Raw genomic sequence first — 22,880 nt, 5'->3', positions numbered from 1 at the left:
CTTGGGGGCGGCAGCTCGCTCATGCTCAGCTGGCTGCCCTGGCGGGACAAGGTGGTGGAGGATGAGAGGGGGAAGGAGTGCATGCAGAAGACGGAGCTGCTGCACTGCACACATGGGCTGTGGGGTGCCGCACCTGCCTTGTCCAGGCCCTGAGGTGGTGGCAGTTGCTCGGCGCTGAAGCCCGGCGGGAAGGGCAATTTCAACTATACGCAATTTTTGCCTTACATGCTGACTTCAGAACATAACCCCCACGTAAGATGCGACTCGGCTGTATAGCACCTGTGTCCTGCTGGGTATAATGCCCACCCTTCTCTGGATAGTGAATTTTATCATTTGGTGATCACTGTCCCCTAGGTTGCCTTGATTCTGCAGGTCCCACACCAGGTCATCCCCTGTGGCCAACACTAACTCAAGCAAGGTTTTACCCCTGGTGGGACTCCTCACCTCCTGTGTTAGGTGGAGGTCCTGGATACAGGTTAAGAGCCTGCGAGAGCGGTTAGATCTAGGTGATTGCTCCTCCCAGCATACGTCTGTGTAGTTAAGGTCCCCCATGACTACCATATCTCTAGACTGCAGAGCCTCTGAGAGCTGCATGCAAAATTCTCAGTTTAGCTCCTCCTCCTGGTGCGGAGGCCTGTAGTAGACCCCCTCCACCAGGTCCCTTTCCCCCTGACCCCGCTTGGATCCTAATGCACAGAGTCTCTGCTTGTCCATCCTCTGATCCCAATTTGATTATGGAAGATGTGTATTGTTCTTTGACATAGAGACAACTTGTACATTGTGACCCACTGGGGCTGGCAGGATTCAAAATTAGGCACCAGGCAATCATAAACCACCTTGCCCATTATGAAAGGCTGAATGGGAGAGGGATGTAATTAAATCCCAGAGAAGGGATCCTGGCTGGATCTCAGTGAAATGGAAGGAGTATCAAGATGGGTTCTGAGTATGGAAAAGGGTGATAAAAAATTAGCCAACCCCTGCCCCACAGAGATTTATTTTAGCATCAGGCAATCTGGATGCACAAAAGTTCCAAGAGTACTCTGATTACTGCAAAGGTTTTATTAAAAAATAAGTTAAAATAGCTACATGTATAACTAGTGTTTAGCCTCTGGGTCTTTTATAAACACACAACTCTTATTTTTAATTACATTTGTTTCAAATCAATTCATTATTTAAATGAAAAAACTGTGACACGTTTAGAAAATGGATTGCAAATATACTGTATAAATCATCTTTTTCTTTTGTAGGAAACTGTCTTTGGCTTTGCTACGGATAGTTTAATAAAACAGGCACAGAAATATGCTGTTTATCTCCAACGCTCATCTGTATTTTACAGACCATTCTTAAAAGTACCGTTATGTATGAGAAGGAAGAGTGGCAACCAGGATGACTTGAGCACTTGCTGGTTGACCAGCTCTGAATTTGCTCTTCTCGTTCATATCCAACCAGAACATCCAAAAGGCACGATGACATTCTGTTTCACATATTGCTCTAGTCACAGTTTTAAAAGAACAGATACCTCCCCAAAAGGCTGGCTTTGCGAGTATTCTACATGAAATCAAAACCAACTAACTGCTGGATGGCTCAACACTTTTGAAAATGAGGACATCCATTTAAGGTGCATGAGCAGGGAAACTTTAAAGGCACTGAAGGAATTTTGGAGCAAAGGTCCAATCAAACTGCAGTAAGATTTGTGCTCCTGATGTTGCGTGTCAGATACTTTTGGGGTAGAAAAGTTCCTGTCCCATATTAAAGACCAAGTAGTCTCATTTTAGGCAAGTGTTTCTGAAATTTTTAGAATATCCTGTGCTAAGCCTTTTGTGATGGAGTTTGTGTGAGGCAGAGCAGCTGCATCAGACCTAGTCTGCATTATATAACTCTGCTTGCACAACTCTGAGCATATCAGCACAAACAGCTCCCCGGTAGTGGCAGGACCCCTTCTTTATGCTAACAGAATAAAACTGGCTTGGCAAACAACAGAAGGTAGCTACCACTGCCCCACAGCTGACAGCAGATGTAGATGTATATGTGCTTTCTTCTGACTGTTCCAGTCTGTTTAACAGCTGAGGCCTTCTGGCAGCACAGCTGCTGTAGCAGAGTTCCAGTAATGCAACAGCCACCTACTAGTAACATCTAGAAACATGGGTAACTGTATAGGCTACTGGATAAACCCATGCTAGCATAGATGAGGTTACTTGCTTGTGAAACCCCAGAGAAATCACCTTCCACTGCAAGTTAGGGTCCCACAACAAGGTCCTAAATGCAGCATAACTAGAAATCAACATACTGTAGAGGTGTAGTGTGTGAATTAGTGAACATTATGATAAGCATCCTGACTTTTCCATCCTCCAACTCTTGTATATTTACACTTAAACCTTAACACAGAATGTTATAGTTAAATATGTGTTAGGCTTTTAAAAATTAAATAAGAAAGGTCAATATGAAGCCAAGATTTCAAGATACATGATTATAGATCTCATTCTCATCAAAAGATAAGGGTGTATAGTATCTTGGACTGAAATTAATTCACCTATTCAAATCAAGGTCTACAGCAGTGATTCTCAACCATGGTGCCATGGCACTCTGGGGTGCCTTAAGATCCCTTCAAAGGTTCTGTGGGGTGCTATGCAATGTTAGCACTGTTAGGCGTGCAAACATGAGTCACCAAATAAACCCAGAAATTTCAGATAAGAATCCATAGTGTTAAAAACCATTCTGACCTGCTGTGGGCTTTCTGGGTTCTTTGCAACAGAAGACCTGCTCTATTTTTTTTTGACCACAGAAAGAGTGAAAACTAAGAGGTAGCATTTTCCGAAGGGTCACTCAAGTCTATTGAGTGGTATTTCAAGTCTTAAAAAGGTTCAGAACCACTAGTCTATAGGATCAGCCCTGTGAGAATTCACTTTTTATTCTAAGTGGATTTGTTATTATTACTCTTATTTATTATTTGTATTGCAGTAACCTCTAGTAGCCAAACATGGATGAGGTATCCACGGTGCTAAAAGTTGTGCAAACACAGGACAGAGAGTGTCACTGCCTTACATACTTTTGTCTATGTAATCCTAACTAAGACCCTCACATCTTTCTGCAAAAGGAGTGAAGGCAGAAGTGTACTACATTCTTTAAGTTCTCCTGCTGCTACCGTTACAACACAGCGTGAGCCATATTTGGAGCACAAGACAGATCTGATGATGTACTGTAGTGTGATACAGATATGTGATTTTTGTCCAACTGGATCCAGCCTTTTACTGCCTACCACAACAAGACTTTTTATTTGAGTCATGCTGCAGTTGAACTGTTCTTTCTTTCACTTTATCTTCTTGCTCCTTTAACAGCCTAGGAGAGAAATATAAAAAGAAGCTGCTTAGAGAAAGTCAATAACATCTAGAAGATTAAACATTCACCTAGGGTACATCACGACCTGACTCATCTCCACCGGTATCTGAGAGAATCACTGGAAGTGACTGAATTTTGTGAAATTAATGAATTAATGATACAAAACTGAAAATAGTACTTGGTTCACTTGCTTGATAGAGCTGATCAACAGCAACTTGTGAATGTTTCTGGGCATCTAAGTGGTGAATTCTATTTAGTGTTGTCTAGGGAGGATCATGTTCTCTATTGTGCCAACCAAGTGTTCCTTGAATACGTTCACACATCCCAGAAGTTTCAAAGACTTCTGTAAGAATGATAAGTCACTTGAAATCTGTGCCAGGAAGTGCACTGGTAAGCATCTACCATTCAATATTAACATATTTACCACATTTACTGAAAGCCCACACAGACTTTTCACCCCAAAATTAGCTGTTCAAAATCAGGGTGTCTGTCTTAAGCAGGGAAGATGATTTCTGTGCTGGAATGGAAGCATGGAGACACTGGAATGGCTGCTGGAGGCTGTGCTTCAGTCCCAGCTAGCATGCAGTAGGGACAGAGTCAATTCTTCAGCATCAGTAGTGTTAACCCTTTCATGGCCACTGCCAAATCAGCAGCAGCTTTTGGGTGAGCAGCCATACTGAAGAGCAAAGTGTGCTTCTGCTCCACAGAGTCAACATTTAGCCATGATGCTAGAAATATCTTTTCTTCATTCTGCTTCCTCTGCATGGTGAGGACAGTATGCAAGAAAATATGGTAGTTTTTTTTATGATAGTCCTATTTTTAAATACATTGATAAGACTGAGGAATACAAGACCCGCTGCATTTCAGTGGAAATTTGGGGGCAAAAATCCCTCAGGTACAAATGAAAATCTCTCCCTTGATCACCCACTCAGGCCATGGAACTGAACCAATATGGTGGCAGTAGGAAGCACAGCCAGCAAACCCTATTATGGGGCACAGCACTGTGCACTCCCCATGTCTCTGAGAGCGATAACGGAGAACTGTAACGCTCCATGCATTCCTCCTATCATAAATATCAACTGTGCAACCAAGTCTGTCTGGCTCGCTGACTTCAGTGGAGCTTTGGATGGGAACAGGGGTCTGCCTATTTAGAGTTTCAAGCTCATGGCTACTGACCAATTTTAAAGGTGCAAGAAAAGTCATTAGAACATAGGGGAGGCTGGTTCCTATGAGGGGCAAGTCATTTTAGAAGTCAGAATTTATTCAATCATCAACAGAACAGGAGTAAGCACTTCTTACCTATGGAAGTACTATTTCTATAAATTGGACATTGAGTTTTCTGCTTATTTTGCATTCTTATGCCTAGCTTGATTTTATTCATAGAACATTCACTTATCACTGGGGGGAGGGAGGAAGAGAGGCAAAATATATAAATGAATAAATAAGGTGAAGTTACACGCTGCATGTAGACCATACTATAGCTGTGGAATGTTAAATGGTATTTATGTAGGAATGTACTGTGAGCAGCCACACTTCAAGGGACAATACCATTTATTGCTGCACAGCTTTGACTTGCCACTAGAGGACTGGTGAGCAGGGGTGTAGCTAAGAGCAAGGACACCTGGACTCTATCCCTGCTCCGGATTGGGGAGTGGGGGCTGGGAGCAATGCATCCTGGGATGCTGGAGGACTATTTGTTTTATCTCCGCAGAGCAGAATGAAGTTACCTGAACACATGCTAGGTAGCACAGCCCAGAGTTAACCCTCACCTAAAGTGGTGCAACTGAGACACTCAGAGGGCACCTAGCATGAGTTAGCTAGCTTTAATGAATGCACACTCATAGTTTAAGGGACCATAGTAGAATGGTCTAAGTATAACGTGTAACTTCACCCTAAACAAAAATCCCTTTCTTACCTTGCCAAGTGAAGCACAGACTCTTTGGTATTGTGACCAGAATAGGCACTGCATTCATAAAAAATTAAATTGTAATCCTAAAATCAGACAGAAAGATCATTTCAATCAGTTTTGTCAATCTGTCATTAAATAAATGGTATTGCGGAAACATGGAAGATTCACTGGGGTGGGGTGGGGTGGGGGGGGAAACAGAAACAGAAACAGGTCGTGAGGTCTGATTGATTATTGGGAAAATGGGGTAAGTATTATTTTCTGGAGTAAAGATACCACTAAAACATGAATTCTTTCTTAAACATGGAATCCTTTGAAGCTCATGCCATGGTTTTTATTAAGCCCTACTCTATGATATACAAAATCTGTTTGAGTTTAAATTTTAAAGCATCATTCTGAACGGTCCTACAATTGCTTTCAATTACCCTGGAGGTAAGGGCATTCAGTATCTTAACAAGCACCTGACAGAGTTGGTTGAAAATTCTCCATTGAAGACTTTTTCTTTTTAATGGAAAACTGGGTTTTCAACAGGAAAAAAAACCAAACAGGTTTAATCAGTCTGAGACTGAAAAAACAGGATGAAAACAAATTTTTTTGGTTTTCATCTAAATTTTCTGCAGACATCCCTCCACTTTTTGTGCCCACTCTGATCCTGAACTACTGAAGTTAAAGGGAGATTCATTACCAAATATAATGGATGCAGGATCAAACCCCTGAATGCTCAGCACAATGCCAAATAAAGCCCTTGTTGCTGAGAAAGTCTCCTGCATCAGTTCAAAATTTTGTTCCTGCAGCACTGACGTCAAATAGAGTTTTATTTGGAAATTGAATTCAAAAAGAGGTCACTTTCCCAAAACAGCTACTTGGCTGAATTAGTTTTCTTCTCAGAGCTCTTACAGGAGATTATATCATCACCCATTAATATTGCTTTCCATGGTATATCTGCCTCACCCCACAAAGATGTATCCATTCTCTTTTTTCTGTCTTCTCTCCTCTCTGTCGTCTCCTTCCTTGTTATTTATTACTTACACTTAAAATTCAAGGACACAGTTCAGTATCACAGAAAACATCATGAACAAAGAAAATGTGGTATTCAGTCACATTCAGGTCTGCTGGGTTAATCCCAGTTATAGGAATGCAACAGTCTTTACCCTGCTGATACTTTGCATGGATTTTTCTTTGTCAAAATCAGTTGTTACTGTATCTTCTCTGATTTTGGCCTTCAGTTCTACTCAGTTACCGGGTCAGTAGCTTGGGTGTTCCTTCTCTTCTTGTCCCATTCAGTGGTATTTTCTGTTCTTAACTCCATGTTTGTTCGTGTCTTTCCTGACTAGATCCTTCCATTTCAACCTTGGCCATCCTCTCTTCCTCCTCTCTTCAGTTTTCATCTTCTTTACATTTCCCACTGTATTTCCTATGCAGAACTCACCTGAGCTCTGTCAGCCTGGCCTCTCTGGATTTCTCAGCAATGGTTTTCACACCCAGCTATTTCCTCATATTGTTATTTTCATGTCCCCCTTTCAGTGAAATATCCAACATTCACTTTAGCATCCTCATTTTAGTCTCTCGACTGCTTTTTCTTTTTTCCGTCTCACTGACCAGGTTTCCTTTCTATAGAGTATGTTGAGATGTAACCATTTTGACAGTACTAAATTATACCAGTATAAACTATTTCAGCATAATTGTTACATCTCTTCACTCCCGTATGTGGAACTAAACCACTAATTTTGTACCTATTTTGTTTAGTTTAGCTTAGCTCTACTTATGCTGGCACAGGAATGGATAGATGCAGCAGTTAGAATTAAAGCAGCTGCTGAATACACCCAAGCAACAAATCCCCCCCTCCCTTTTAGGAAGGTTCAGAATTATGGTCTTGTCAAAAGCCCTAACAACACTGTCAGGTCACAAGTCTGGCATCCTTTTATCATATCCAGTACCATATTTACTCAATTCTAAGATGAGGTGTTTTTTAATCCCCATTCAATGTCTTAGAACGAAGTAATTAGTAAAAATGCATCACCTCCAGACAGCACTGGGTCCAACACTGCTCTCTGGCACCATCCTGATTCCTTCACTGCTCCCTAGAGCTCTGTGCTCTAGAAAAGTGAGGGGCTCAGTGTGAAGTCAGAAGGAATTGTAGGATCCAGTGCTGATTCCTTCACTGCTCCCTGGCTCCCTGCTGAGTCCTGCACTGCCCCTTGCCTCCCTATTGAGCCAGGGAGCAGTGGGGGAAATCAGCATGGAGCCAGTGCAACAGGATCCAGAGCATAGCCAGAGACTAGCAAGGAAATCAGTGCAAGTGTAGCATGCAGCAGTAGCAAGGACAAGAGGGGGCTACCATGGGATGCAAGTGGCTGGTGAGAGGCAGGCAGTGGGAAGGAGCAGACATCAGGGGGGAAACACACTTTTATAATTGTCCATGTGTAGAAATAATTTTGGGGAGGTGGTTCTAAATTCAAAGTTGTCTTGGATTCAGGTAAATATGGACATTACAACACCTTTCAATTTTTTCCATCCCATTTCAACCCTCTTTCTTACTTCTGCTGCACAGTTGCCTTTGTCATTTGAGATTCCAAGCATATGAATGAATGTTCCTGACTTTCATGAAATCCCCTTTTCTATCCTTCACTACTTTGTCTTCCCATCCACATCTGCTCCTCATCACTACATCTGTTCTTCTGATTCTTTTTTAGACTGCCTTTCTCTAAAAGTTTTAAGACTTTTCAGCCGTGGGCTTAGCACAGAACCTGGGTGCTGGGTCAAAGACGTCTGTCATTCTATCTGTAGTTCTGACCTATCTTTCTACCACTTGCAGAACCTTTTCTGACACTCCTTCCATTCTCCAACACCAATGTACTGACTAATGGGAATACTATCAAATGCCTTCTTCATGTCCAGAAATGCAAAATATGGATCCTTATTCTCTCTTGGAACTTTTTCCTGCATCTACCTCATCACTAATACTGCATCTGTGGTTCTCTTACCTTCTACAAATTCAAACTACACTTCATGTATTTTTATTCACTCTCTGCTGCTTGTCCACGATCCTGTTAGGAATGGAACTGATGTCTCCTTTCGTCACTTTTGTGGCACCATAAAAATGTTTATGGTGGCAGAAAGACTAAGCACACAGACATTCATGCCCCTTGTCACACAGCAAATAGTAGCTGCATTCAAGGGTGCTCTACAAAGGTGGTCTCAATTGTGCTGCTATTTAGTGGCAGATGTCTACTTTATGGCACAAGAATACAGGCAGCCTGGAGATGCTCGCATCCTCTAGCTTAGCGGTGGGCAATCATCTTAGCCAGATGGCCACTTAAGGAGTTTTAGTGAGCTGTCGCGGGTCATATAAGCACCCTCCCCCACTAGCTCACAAAAACTCCTGAAGCAGCCCCCACACTTGGCTGGGTGGCTGGGATTGGGCTGCAGGTGGGTGGGGAGCAGCATCCAGGAGTGGGACAGGTGGGCAGGGCCAAGGCTGGGGTTAGGATTGGGATTGTGGGGTGATGAAAGTGCAGGAACAGGGCCTGTGGCAGAGCCATGATCTACTCCCTGCACGCCCCTGCAATGTGCACCTGTTCTGTGGGCAAGGGGGCATGGGGAGCAGATTGCAGGTCTGCCCCCTGGGGCTCAGCTCTGTGCCATCACTGCCTTGTGATCCCAGGGCGTCTGTGGGAGGCACAAGCATTATTCCTTTTTTAGCTTCCATAGCTCAGCACATCATCCCTTTGCTTATACATGGGTATTATCTTACCTTTTGCCCAGCCCTTTGGCGTTCTCCCTTGATGCCAAATTTCCTTCAGATGCCACCAGACCCCATTGCTTTTCATCATCTCTGAGGTTATTCCACAGACTACACCAGATTTCATTTTTGCTAAAGCGCTTTTTACTTCTTCTCTTACTATTTCTGGGGCTGGTCCTTCCACTTCCCCTATTTAACCGACAGCTTTTCTTTCTTTTTCAATGTGTAGTTGTTCCTGCATCTGTACTTACTACATTGCTTTTTTATGAATTTTTTTATAAAATTCCAATTTCCCAACTCAAATTAAATACTCTTATCTCAATGGAGTTCTTTAGAAACACTCTGCAGCCCTAAATAGTAGAGCTGCTTGACATTTTAACAAATTTCAAAATCCTAATGAAATTTCAAATTATAAAAATGGGGAAAAGTATGTAAAATTTTTATTTAAAAAATTCATTCAAAATGATTTTTCATCATTTTTACCCATTTTACAGCTAGCCTGATTTTATCAAATCATTTTTAAAAACTCATTAATTCCCTACAAGCTTTACTAAAGCATGGAAGTTCCACCTACTCAAGTGATCTCTATCTGCCCTTCACATTCACCATAGGACACCATGACAGCATAAACTAAAGACGCTACTTGAAGGTGGCTGTTCTGGTCCAAACTAATGTGGCAGGATAAGCTGTTCTTAGCTTTGTGATTAACCTCTCTACCTTGATCTATTAAGGCCCAAGTAGAAGCTTTGTTTAAAAAAAATCTGAAATGAACAGGAAGTTTTGCAAGGATTTCCACAGACATTGGATCATATCCTCAGTGAACTTCAGGACATCCTGCATGACTCAACCTCTTTTCTCAATTTTACCCCATTAAGAACCATCCCCATATCCTTCCTGAATTAGCAGCAGAAAGGATGTGGGGATGGAGCTGGTGTTGTAGTGATGTAGAGAGATCTGTGGCCTTGTTGGGAAGGTCTTTTTAAAGATCTGCTTTTCAGTATTTCATTTTATGCAAATTGATGTGGAGATCCTTGTTTTCCGTTTAAAAATCCCAAATTCTCTCATAAAAATCCAAAAGTCTATGATCAAAAACTCACAAATCCACGTTTTTCTGCAATTAAAATGAAATTTCACTACTTTTATGGGTATGTGCATGTGTATAGGTATCAGTTAAAGACAAAGTTTTATTGATATATTTACAATTTTAAAGGAATTTGGAAGCCTACCAGTGCCTCAATCATTATAATAGAATAAATTCTAAATACTTATATATTTTAGCATTTGATTTGGGGAGTTTTTTTTAATAGAAAAATAAAAGCTCCCCCTGTCCGCTTTGCTCACCAGGACGTGGGTCCAACTGCTTTGTGGCTCTTAGCAGCCTGGTGCCCTGCCCTAAACTTCCAAGCCACAGCCACCCCCGCCCCCTCCCAGCCTCTCACTCCTGAACCATAGCCCCCTGGCCCTGCTGTTGCCCCTTGCTCCTAAGCCACAGCTCCCCCAGCCCTGCTGGTTCCCCTCACTCCCAGCCCACAGCCCGCTGGTACTACCACTGCCCCTCTCTCCTGACCCACAAGTCCCCCCCAGCCCTGCTAGTGCCCCTCACTTCTCACCCACAGCCCCCCATCCCCAGTGTGTGGGTGTGTTGGGAAGGGTGTGTGTGGCCGCAGATGACATGTGGGGTGGGAGACAGCACAGGCCACACATCAGGAAGTGGGGGAGCATGTGCCTCCTCAACTTTCTGCACCCACAGTGAGGTGTGGTGCTGGAGGCAGGGCATACTAGCTCCAGGCAGAAGCTACCTCCAAGGACCAGAGGGCAGGTGAGGCACCTCCTGCCCATCCGGCAGCAGCAGGGGCACAGCTCCACACCACCACCACTGCCGCATCTCACCTTGGCGGCCATGGCAGCACAGCGCTCCCTCCTGCACTGGGTCCCATCTGCTGGGCAGCAGAGCTGGCTCCTGCCCAGAGCTGGTCTGGCTCAGCTGCAGCCCTGCATCCCACGGCGGGTGCAGAAATTTTGGAGTGTGCATGCCCTCCCCACCACCACATTGCCTTGGCACCCCCGCCCTGCTCTGCCATGTCACCTCTGTCCCCTCCCCACCACAGACTTACCTGGAGGGAGCTGCAGAAGCTGCTCTGCACCAAGCCTTAGCTGCAACATGCATGGGCACATGCACATGAATGTGGCACCCCCTGCCTCCGATTGCCTTCCCCCCTCTTTGCCCAGCCCCAAGCAGCCCCTCGCAGGCTGGGACTCTGCTAGCCTGCAAAGGGAAACACATGGTTTCCCGCATTTTTCTCTTTAAAAGGAGTAATCCCTGATTTTTTCCTTTAAAGGAGAAAATCTGCATTTTTCTCTGTTAAAGGAGAAAATCTACATTTTTGCACAGCAAATGGAAAACCCAGATCATTGTTGATGAGCATGGCATTTAAGTGATTATGCTGAGTCCAGAAATAAGTGCAAACAGAAGGAAAGACATTCTTTACACTGGATTTCCATTTGTCTTATGGAGAGCTAAAAGAATGCACAAGTTCTGAATATTAATGTGCTGACTAAAGCTCTTCCCTGCTTTTCTCAGGACAGATTCAGAGCAGAAAACACTTCTATCCTAAGCGGTAACTTTCCTGGTTAAATGGCTCAATGACCACATAAGTGCCAAGTCTGAAATCAAATGTATGCACAGGGCAAATCTCCTTTGCTTTATCATGTAGGAAAGTTGTCAGACCCATAATAGAAAATTTAGGCAGCATATGGATAATACACAGGAACCACACTGTGATTGCCACTGTCCCCGCTTTTCTCTTCTACAACATATCATTTGAGGAGAAATCATGTAAGTGGTGATGACATGAATCAGAAGGGTTCTTTGACAAATGCCACATAGCACAGAAAATCCTGTGTGTGAGATAATGAGCTACTTCTATTGAGGCTAATCATTCATTTCTGCTGGGCTGACAAACATGGAAGTCAGTGTGGAAATAGCTGGTGCAATTCCTTTGAACTTTGGAAGAAGTATTTACAGCATGAACCTGAAGTAGAGTTCAGATAATCAGAGCACCAGATAGGGATATATCTAATTACTCATATGAGAGATGCACCTGCCTATTCTAGCACAGGAATTAGCTAATGAACTTGAAACAGCACCTAAAGAATGAGGGAAAACCAAACATACAACTAATCATTAAACAAGAAGAGTGATCTGGACAATTGCCACTCTGTAACATAGCTGTTGAAGAACCTGCTCAAGTAAATAAAGTAGCTATTGCTACATTGCCTGGGGCTTCTAAAACCAGACAAAAAATAAAAGAGATGAAAGAGAAAAAAACAAAACAAATGCCATAGCTAATAAGCTGCGAGCCATACTAAGCACAATTTGCATATTTTGTCCATTGTTGAATTTCATCATAATTCTTTCCTCAGGGGCCAAATTGCTAGAGAACTCTCCCCATAAGCAGGAGAGCTGGCTTCTACACTCTCCTCAGATGGAGAGGATTAAAACCCTTATCTCCCACTTTTCAGGAAAATGTCCGAAAAACCAGGCTATGAGCTAATCTGGGAAGGTGGCCCAGATTGCAAGTCACAGGTCCAGAAGGCAGGGAAGAGAGACAAAACCTCCTCTGTAGTCCAGTGGGGAGGGAGTCCTGGATGCCAGTCCCAATTGCCAAGACTGTTTATGTTCAGACAAACACTAGTTAAAAAACCAGGATTAGCCCTATTTTGAGTGACATTTCTTGAGTGCTCGTCCAAGGCCTCAAAACCAAGGCCATCCTTTCTCCTTTTCCTTATGCTTCTCAAATAGTTGGCACTAGTCACTTCACAAGTCTTCCTTTAGTGGGGCAACATTCCTCCGCTGGGGCTGCACTGTGCCCCTGGTACACCCTAAAGCAGTGGTACCCATGAGGACTTCTGCTTGGTTCTACACCATGTTGTCGAACTTGTAAGATCTGGGGGACCTAATGACCAAACTTTCACGCATAAACCAGAGCTGCACTATATGACCTGTTGTACTTTAAACTCTGTCTACAAGGATTCTTGGAAACTTACTCATGATGGACCAATAAATGGGTATAAATAAGTCTTTGCTTCTCTGAGGTTACCAAATTTTCCAGTGTGCAAGATGCAACTGTGTATATTGCCCTTAAAAACATGAAAACTGCAGAAAACAGTTTGAAAAATAAATTTGATTTTATTTTGTTAAAACTTCCATTATAATCATTTGCCTGTATTTTTTGGCATGTAGCTATGGTGTATAAAATGCACCTCAATTTTAATACCTACTTTTTGCAGGGGAAGGAGGGAATCTATCTTTTAAACCAGAATAATATGATGATGAACCTATGAAGATTTATGCCAAAAAGAAGATATGGCTCAATGTAGTTTTGAGTGCTTTACATGTCAGTCATGTGAGTATTCATTTTCAGTAATTCAACTGGATTCATTAATGAAGGTGTCATAAGTGGTTTCATAGGAACGACATTGTTATTTAGCAATAATTAATATTCTATTAAAATAAAAAGTGTTGCTGTAAGCTAATTCCTATAATTGAATGATGATCACACCTTACCTTTGCTCCACCAAAATGAACATTCATTCACTTGAATGTTAGCATTGCTGTTGTGTTGTTTTACTTCTGTAAAACATTTTATTTCCCTTACATGCCATGTTACAATTAACAACTGGATGAGCTGTAAATTCAGTATCTCAGTGTGTTTCATCTTTGCTTTACTAGCTGCAGTTCTTCAAAAGAGATAAATGACATGCAGACACCTACTTCCCTCCCTTACCTTTCATGTGTCATTTCGTTTTTTTTGGCATAAGGATTCAGTAATAATACCCTGGAGTCATCCCTAGCTAAAAGTCTCCTGGGCCTGAAATTATACCTGCATTTGGATGCTTACCAAAAATATATGTATCAAACAGACTTGTTAAATACAGAAACTCTGAGGTATTAAGGGGGCTGGCTTTTCTTTCACTGAAGTCATTAGGGATTTCACCAATTGCAAAGGGACTACAATCAGAACCAAATAAAACAGCCTCCTCCATCCTATGAAATACAACAGAAATGGTCATCTGGCACCATGGAGTTCTGTATGTGGAGATAGGCTGGTAGCAGGCTGTCTTAAGTCAAAGCAGCAGATGGCCCTAAATCAATTCTCTCCACATGGCCAAAAATTGACCTTAGCTATATTGGTGCTAATCCAGAATGATTCCACTGACTTTACTGAATATTGGAGAAAGCAATGAATCCCTTAAGAGTTACCAATCAGTGGAACTGTTTGCATAAAATGTATTTACATACATACAGGTATAATCCAGCACTATTCAATTCAGTTATGTTCCTACCCCTTGGGCTAGGGACCGACATTACACTTAAACCAGTTTAAGTGATCAGAAACTACTTTAAACCTGTAACAGAACAGATGCTCAGTGCACATAAACTGGTTTGAAAATGGCTAAAATGGGTTTGAGATAAACCTGGTTGAATGTAGCATCAGACTTAACTGATTTGGGTCATAGTGGTTTATGCAATGTCTGTCCCAGACCCCTTCCTTGTTTAAGTTAAACCAGACTCCCCCAGCATCCTGGCATGCTTTCTGAGCCAGGCTCTCTGCTCCACAGCAGAGCTGGCCCCTCCCCTCTGCTTCCTGGTTGGAGCTCTGGCAGAGACTGCAGGCGCCTGCCTAGCTTCCCATCTGCTTCCCCTCCCTCACCACTCTCTGCTAAGCTGGGATTCCCCTCCCCCGCCTTACACAGACACCTCTCAGCATTAGCTAGCATACTACATGCTGACTACATCCATGCTGTGAGAGAGATGGGACAAAGGACAATGGGTTCTGACCCTTTGGAGTTAATCAACAGGTCAGCTGGTAACGTCCCTCCACTCCTGCCTTGGAACAAGTTGTTCAAGAAGAGCTTGAACTAAGATGCTTTTCTTTTGCTGATGGGGTGATAAATACTGTGTAAACCCCTGCTGGCTCAGCGAGGGAGGGAGTGCTTTCTAATCAGAGTGTCCTGCTGGGCCTGGCCACACTGCCCTCAGCCCAGCATTGTGGAATGGAAGGGAGGACTGTTCTAGCACCCCCTGGCTTCTAGCCTGAGTCACTGCAGGCATGTGCCTGCATTTTTTTCAGTGCTGGGGGGGATGTCTGTGCAGTTACAAACTGATTCAGCCTAGGCAGGATAGACTAACCTGCAAAGATTGAACCAATTCAGGCTCAGGCTTTTTGATTGTCTGTCCCTAGCCTTGGAGTTAACTTTCTTCTGAAGATTTGTACAACAGTTTCTATGTAGGCTCATGTAGGCTGTAGATTAATTGCTAATCTACTGCAAAAATGGAGTGTGCCTCTGTCTATCAATCAATGCTTCTGTTAATTGCTAATCTACTGTTACTCAAACTGTTGTCCAAGGATCACAGGTGCTTTAAGCAGAGTGGCTCTTGGAGCTGCTCTAATTAAAGCATGCCCCACCCCGCAACTGGAGCACATGTAAAGATGCCCTCAATGACCAAGCACCAGAGTTATAATATAGTAAGAGCGCTGTTATCCGGCATCTCCCAGGAATGGGGGATGCCAGATAACAAAATACGTTAATTGAGTGGCCCCGGCCACCGCTTCTCCTGCCATGTCTGGGGTGTTCCTCCGCCCTTCCGGCAGCATCGCTGCCCCTCCCATGGGTCCTGTGGGACAGGGAGGCCGGCCCCGCACAGCCTGTTATGCCCCTGGGCTGTGGGGGCTCGGCAGCCCAGGCTGCTTTGCCCCGAGCCATGGGACCTCAGAGAAATCAGAAGTGCCACAGTGGGCACTTCCAGTTTCACTTTATCTTACAAGCCGGCAAGCCAGTTAGTGGAGCATGCCAGCTTGTAAGATGACGGAGAACTTTTACTGTATTCAGTTTAGGCAAAGGATCAGCTGCAGTTTGCTCAGATAAATGATTTGATAACCAAGCAACAAACAATTAACAAATGAACAAACCTGGCTTTTTATGGATAATATTAATAAGAGTTGAGCACAGTAAGCCATTTCTACTGGTCAATTTATAATTCCAGAGGAAGAGGAGATTTTGTTTTTTTAAAAGTGAGTGTCTTTTAAAAAAAAATTATAACGTACTATGCTTCTAAAAAATAATTCAATATCCATTGTATGTTCTCCCCTCCACTTTTTATTTTTTGGAAAGAGTTTCATTCTAAGTGTCATACCTTGGCTAGATGTTCTCCTAGTCCATTGGGGACTTCTCGCTCTTTTTCATTATCGGTTTTGTTACCCAGCAAAAGAATAGGTATATTCTCCCCAGCTGCCTCCTGCAGAGCAAAAAAACCACCACAAAATTATGCAAGACACAATTTTTCAATATCAAGCAGAATGTGTTTTGAAAAATGAATACCGATTATGAGACGACAAGCACCTGCAGGTGCTTAAGTACCAATGGGAAATAAGAATAATACAGTTACTGGATCCAGGAAGCAAAATACTATTGAATAAAGAAATACACCAGGCCTTAAGGGTGGACAAACACAATAAAGGAGATCTTCTGTAATAGAGATCCATCACAATACTTACTATTCCTTGAATAATGGATAAACATAAAAATCAGTCAAACTAAAAAAACTAAATTAGAAATACTGTGCTACACATAGCCACAGACTATTACCTAGCATATACTCTACCAATTAGATGGACATAGAAATACTTGCATTTAGATATAATTATACCAACTGAAGTACATAATGTAGCTAGAGATAAAACACACAGAACAAATACATTCAGCTGAATCTAATTCTGAAGAATGGTAACATTTATTACAAAATAAGACACTATCAGGACAAATACATTATCATAGCTCCAGCAGGGACTAAATTTACTGCATGATGAAGTTGGCAGGGTGCCAGAGAAGTCAGTGCATTTGGCTGTATTTATTTCAAATCACTGCCAGTTACTATCTCCCCAAATTATTCAGTAAAGAAGAATAAACTGCTTAAAATATTGGAATTGAAATAAGACCAAGTTTTCCTTATCAAAACCTTCATTGTTATCTGCAGGTAATTTTCAATATGCTGAATTTGTTGCAACTGTAGGATTTTTTTATTAGATAATATATTAAATAAGGGCTCTATCAAGCAAATACTTAATATTAGGTTTGTTTCAGTGGAAGTACACCCATTAATAAGTATTTGGGCAATTTGGCCTTAACACCAAAGTGCAGAGCCACCTTGTGGCTACTGCAGAGAACAGTGCTTCTGATAAGAGTGCTCTGATCAATAGTTATCACAAGATCTCAGCAGATATAACATGGAAAACTGCTACATGGACTTTCATTGGGTGTTCGTCTGGTGCCTTAGAAATTTTTCTTCCCCGGAAGGAAACTGAATCATCTAGCACCAACTACACTTTACTAGGGATACTACACTTACTGGGGATACTGTTCACATGTACATGCAACTCAATAAAAATCCCCCGAGCAAAATATGCCATTGCAAAACTGCCTCTTAGAGATTACATTATTGCTCTGAAGCATATTCCATGTCAGTGACAATGCTGGAGCCCTCAGCTAAATGACCTTTAATAAAGTGCATGCTGATACAGAAACTGGAGAAAGTGGCAATCTTTTTTCAGGATGAACTGAATACCAGGAAATGCTGGAAGGGAAGACACACATCCAATCCATGGATATTTTACTCTTTGAAATTTAAGAGTTATTATTGTTTTAATATCAAATTAATTTAGGGCTTCTAAAAATAGCTGAATTGGCAGTTATGCAAACTGAAGTCCTAAATACAAAATAAATAACTGCTAGAGCTCAAGAAATGCCAGCATCATCTTGTCTCTGCTTTGCACTGCTAATATCCCTTATCTATTAGGAGTATGCCAAGGAATTAGAAGATATGGTCTTGGGTATCTGCATTGAAAGCTATGCAACTCACCTCAATGCTCACAAGCCACTGTTTGACGGATATGAATGTGTCTTTTGCTGTTATGTCATACATCACAACAACACCATCGGCTTTTCTGAAAAACTGCTTGGTAATACTGCGGTACCTGCAAACAAGAATCTGGTTATAGCCCTATCCTGGTCAGACTTAGCAACATGACAATATTCTTACCATACAGTAGTTACAAAGTCTACAGCAACCATACTATCCTGTAGCACTGAAGATTTAGATACAGCCATCTAGGACATTTAAACTCTTATGAGCTAAGTTTGAAACACAGCTACAAGGGCACATGCTACCACATGTCTTCCCAAATTAGAGGCCAATTTTTCAACTCTTACTCCAATATTCGACTCTTCATTCATCCAAGTAGTCCCAATGAAGTCAGTGGGATTAATCAGATTGGTATAACAATACTACTTCTAGAGAGCTTTGCGGCTGCAGATCTTAACTGGTTTCCTAAGGGAAAATCGTTATTATACTCGTTCTATAGATGCATAGTAAACTGAAACATGACCAGGTTTGAGCGAGCTGTTCAAGGTCACATAGCAAGAGATTACCGTGCCTGGTTATGGATTATTTCTGGGTATAAAACTTGAAGACAAACTCTCATTTACTTTGCTTATGTATGAATTTATAGTGAGGAAGCATATTTCTCCCCTGTATCAAATAGAGTCCTTTTGCCTGTTCTAAGTTTGGAACCTCCATTGATTACAGTGAGAATTTCACACTAAATTGAATGCACGATATTCTAGCAAAAACTTCAGTGAAGACCTGATAGGAAAAACATGGCTTTACTGAGATGTGTGTAACTAAATACTGTGCATTTCTGTCCCTTTTTCTCATTCAGTGGAAGCCCATGAATGTCACTCCTTGTATCAATTATTAAAACAGAGCCATTCAACTGCCCAATGGCTGGTGGCCAAATCCATGCAGACCATAGGCCCCCTAGGTCACACAATACACAGGTTTCTGCATCATGTACACCTCTGCCCCCTCTCCCCCTACTGTGCTGTGTCGCCCGCACTTCCCCTGCAATAGGCTCACCCTCCACCCCGCACTGCATGGTCTCCTCCATGCTCCTTCTAATGCATACTACCCTTCGCTCCCCACCATGTGAGCTTCCATGCATCCTTCACACTGCTGTTGCATGGTCTCCCTGTGTTAGCTCACTGTGTGTTACTCTGAGCTCCCACTTCCATGCAGACTTCCCTACCTCGCAGGGCCACCTGGAATCCAGAGCCCTGGGCTACCTGAACCATCCCACCCCCAGGGGCCGGGTGAATAAGTTTGTGCTGGAGGACAAAGGTTGGGGGAAGCTTGCAGGCTCTGGCAGCAGCAGCAGCTGGAGCAGCGTGGGGAGCAGTACTTGGGAAGAAATCTGGGGGCCACAGTTTAACCCTGTGTGGGCTACATGTGACCTGCAAGCTGCCAGTTGGACAGCCCTGAATGAAAACATCAAACCAACAAAAATATGTAAACACATTTTAAAAATCCTGTTGCTGATCTAAGTGGCCCTGTCTTACCAGATCTGTATCTCATCTCTGTCTTCCCACTTCATTATAACCTTGTGTACCTTTACAGGAATTCCTCTTTCCCCTGCACCACTGAACTCAACAGAACTGGTTAGGAGCCAATTTCTCCTCCCATGAACAATTTTTGGGGGTTTCCCTTAATAGAAACCTAAAAATTGGGGGGGATATATTTTTATCAGTTTGCAGCAATGAAAAACTGTGATTTTAGGTTTTTTGGTAACCTGACAATAATTTTTTTCTATTTAATTTCTTCATTTAAAAACAGAAAAAAGTTTCTACAGCAACTGGAATGTGTGTGAAAAATTTCAACTCGTTAAAAAAAATACTTTTTTGTTGTAAAAAAATGCTGACCACTTTCCATCAGGTCTACTCCTCCCTTGCGTCTCGTAGACTGTTAGAGGCTGACAGTGTACCTGGAACACTCCACTCTACTAGCGGATATTGATTCTTCTGGGAAAGACTCAAAGCAGTGATCTCACTATGATTAAAAGTCATTCGGAACAAGGCCAAGCTTGCTGTGCTCCCACTTCTGGGAAGTCGGTTTGGACCCAGGGCTGTTATTTTCTAAATTAATAGTTTACAAGAGAGGAAAGTTCAGATATTTTCTCACCGTTCCTGCCCAGCGGTGTCCCAGAGTTGCAGGGCCACCTGGCTGTTATCCACAGTTACTGTTTTCACACAGTAATCTATACCTAAAAGAAATCACAGCATATGCAGGTCTGATTAGGGATGCGGTGATGTACGATAATAACATCATGCCCAAATAAGACATTAAATTACCATTCTAACCCATTTCATAAGGCATACAATTAATCCTGGTCCTTTGCAAGGGGCCAATAACAAGAACAAGCAGAAGCTTCTATTTGCCACAGAAGTTTTAGCAATAGCAAAAACATTGAGGGTCGCATGAATTAATTTAACTCATAAAAAGTCAGGATGAGTGAAATTTTGAAAAGTACCTAAGTGATTTAGTATCTTGAGTCCTGTTGATTGTCAGTGGCAACAGAGCTCCAAAGTCACTTTGGTACATTGCAAATTTTGCTGAAAATGCTTCAATCAAACCTCTCCCAGGCAGGGAGGTGTGCAACTTTTGGATACTTGTGACAATTGCTCCTTCGGCCATTATACTTCATTGTCTTCACTAATGCTGCCTAGCCATGGAATCTACCACAAACTACTGAAACATTCTCCTAAAGCCTGTATCTGCCCCACTGGAATCCATGGGAATTTTGCCACTAGTTTTAACTGAAAGCCCCTGATACCTCCAGCGGGTGATAAAGAAACAGGATGGAGGACATCCAGATTTCACAGAAGCTGCATCTGGGTTTGTCCAGGTTTTGAATGACTGCTCTATCTATACAGCCTACTTCAGGGGTGAGCAAAATACAACCTGACAACTGATTGGATCTGGCCCCCAGGCAGGTGCATACTAATTGACTGATCTAGCCCATGGCTGCCACTGTGATGCTCCACATGCGAGCCCTGCCCACTCCCACCCCAGGCAGCCCATACCCTCTGACAGCCCTGGCCCTGATCCCAGCCAGTGTGTACAGCTTTCTGGTGGGTTGCTCCTGGTGCAGCTGCAGAAGCCCCAGTTACTGCTCAGCTCCCCCTGCCTCCAGTGGCTGCTCCTTCTCCTCCTCCTGCCTCTGCTGTGCAGCTTTGGGCAGCAGGTAGCACAGGGAAGCAATGGTGGCTGTGGGGGATGTGTGCCAGGTAGGAGATGCCCAGCCAAGCAGGGGAGAAGCTGCAGTTGGGCAGCTCCTGCCCCAGCACATAGAGCCCCTACTCCAGTTCCCACATACCTTCCACCCACCTGCAGGTGGTGGTTCATCATGCCAGACAGGCAAAGTGGGTGGAAGGTGGCCTGGAGCTGGAGCTCCACACAGAGGCAGCAGCTGCCCAGCTGCAACTTCCCCCTGATGGGCATCTGCTGCCTAGCAAGTATCCCCATGCCTTCCCTGTGTTACCTGATGCCTGGAGGGACACAAGCAGGGGCAGGAGGGGGAGGAGGAAGAGCCACTGGAGGCAGCAGCTCCACGAAGAAGCTGTGTGCACTGGTTGGGGTTGGGGCCAGGGTGGTGCTGTCTGGTGGGTGTGGGGCAGGTGGGGGTGGAAGTGTGGTGCAGGTTGGCCCAGGAGAAAGCAGGCAGGTCTCAGCCCCAGGAGGAGCACCAACAGGGCAGCCAAGGCCTGGATGGGGTAGGTGGAGGGCTGCACTTTCACCTGCATCACATGGACGAGTTGTGCTGCATGCATCCCCTGCTCCACCTCCATGCCTGGGTGGCTCCCAGGACCTAGCGCATGCACAGCCCCACCAACTCATGTGCATACCCACCTCCCTCATGCTCTCACCCCATGCCTTCCCTCCCCCACAATATATAAAACTTTATTTTTAGCAGTCATGCAGTCAGCTGTCTCTCTCTATACACACACAACTCAAAAAACATAAATCAGGACAAAAACTAATTTTTGAAATACAATTAAAATATGTTATAGTTATGTTTGATTTTTAGTGTACAATTTGTTTTTATCTGTAATTTGTTAAAATGATATTTGCTGAAAGATTTTGTGTGTATGGCCCTTGACAGTTCACAAACACCCATTAAGCGGTCCTCCAGCCCAAAATAATTGCCCACCCCTGGTCTACTCTGTCAAAGCTTATCAGCATTTGTCACCTTCATCATGTCACTTTGGGATTATCTGTACTTTCAGGCCAGCTGAATAACAAACCTCATCTTGGTGACTCATCATGATGATGGGTGAATCAGAACTCAGATTTGCACCTGCTTGCTGTATTATGATAAAGGTTACATTTAAAAATCAGTCCTTTAAACTACAGCCTCCAAAGTGGCCACTCTCTGTGAGCCCCAGAGTCTATAAAGGTCTGGCTTCCAAGTGCAAGGGAGATGGATGCATTTTAGGCACACGGCTTTTCAGACATTCTCTCTAAATGGTTTTTCCCCTTTTCTGCACAAAGCTACTACTGTCTTCTCCTGGACAATGAAACAGTTATTTTGCTTTCTGTAACGGTTATGAGGTTGACTGATATAAGGCAAATTTTATGCATTTCTTGGGCTGTGGCATGGCCTCCTGTATGGTGTACTAGGATTAGTAGTATGGGAAAATCCTAGCCCATTTGGGATTGTCTACACCACAGTATCCTGGCCGTGCCACCCCAAGTATGTCCCACTGGGTTTTCATGCATCTCTTCAAAACTGGAGGTTTGCTGCTGAGGATGCCTGGGGACAGAATGCTGAGGTCACTTTTGAGCCTGTAGCCTCCACTGTGATTTGGAGAACGTGCTGGGAAGGAAGCCCAGTGCACTTTCGCTTATGTAGATCCAGTTTCTGAGCATGCCTGCAGGTACAAGAGTACAGGGCATAGCGCACGGTATGTTCAGCTCTGTCCTGGTTGGCACAAGACAAAAAC

The 22,880-nt window shown here is 43.3% G+C and overlaps 1 protein-coding gene across 2 annotated transcripts in view; it reads right to left on the bottom strand.

Moving 5' to 3' along the window:
• Nucleotides 1–1,054: 1,054 nt before the first annotated feature.
• The window catches only part of CRACR2A (calcium release activated channel regulator 2A), a 114,121-nt gene continuing 92,295 nt past the window's right edge, over nucleotides 1,055–22,880 (bottom strand). For both annotated transcript variants that reach the window (XM_090043908.1, XM_090043909.1), the window contains 5 exons: nucleotides 20,059–20,140; nucleotides 17,905–18,019; nucleotides 16,183–16,284; nucleotides 5,252–5,328; nucleotides 1,055–3,336 (listed from right to left, as the gene is read on the bottom strand). In XM_090043908.1, the coding sequence (XP_089900034.1) occupies nucleotides 3,246–3,336; nucleotides 5,252–5,328; nucleotides 16,183–16,284; nucleotides 17,905–18,019; nucleotides 20,059–20,140 (467 nt within the window). In that variant the 3' untranslated portion in view covers nucleotides 1,055–3,245. The remainder of the gene's footprint in view (nucleotides 3,337–5,251; nucleotides 5,329–16,182; nucleotides 16,285–17,904; nucleotides 18,020–20,058; nucleotides 20,141–22,880) is intronic.

Source organism: Crocodylus siamensis, chromosome 4, assembly GCF_052110815.1.
Source record: "Crocodylus siamensis isolate JL-2025a chromosome 4, ASM5211081v1, whole genome shotgun sequence".
Classification (NCBI taxonomy): Eukaryota; Metazoa; Chordata; order Crocodylia; family Crocodylidae; genus Crocodylus; species Crocodylus siamensis.
The sequence above is the reverse complement of the archived record's forward strand: the minus strand, read 5'-3'. Positions and strand labels throughout refer to the sequence as shown.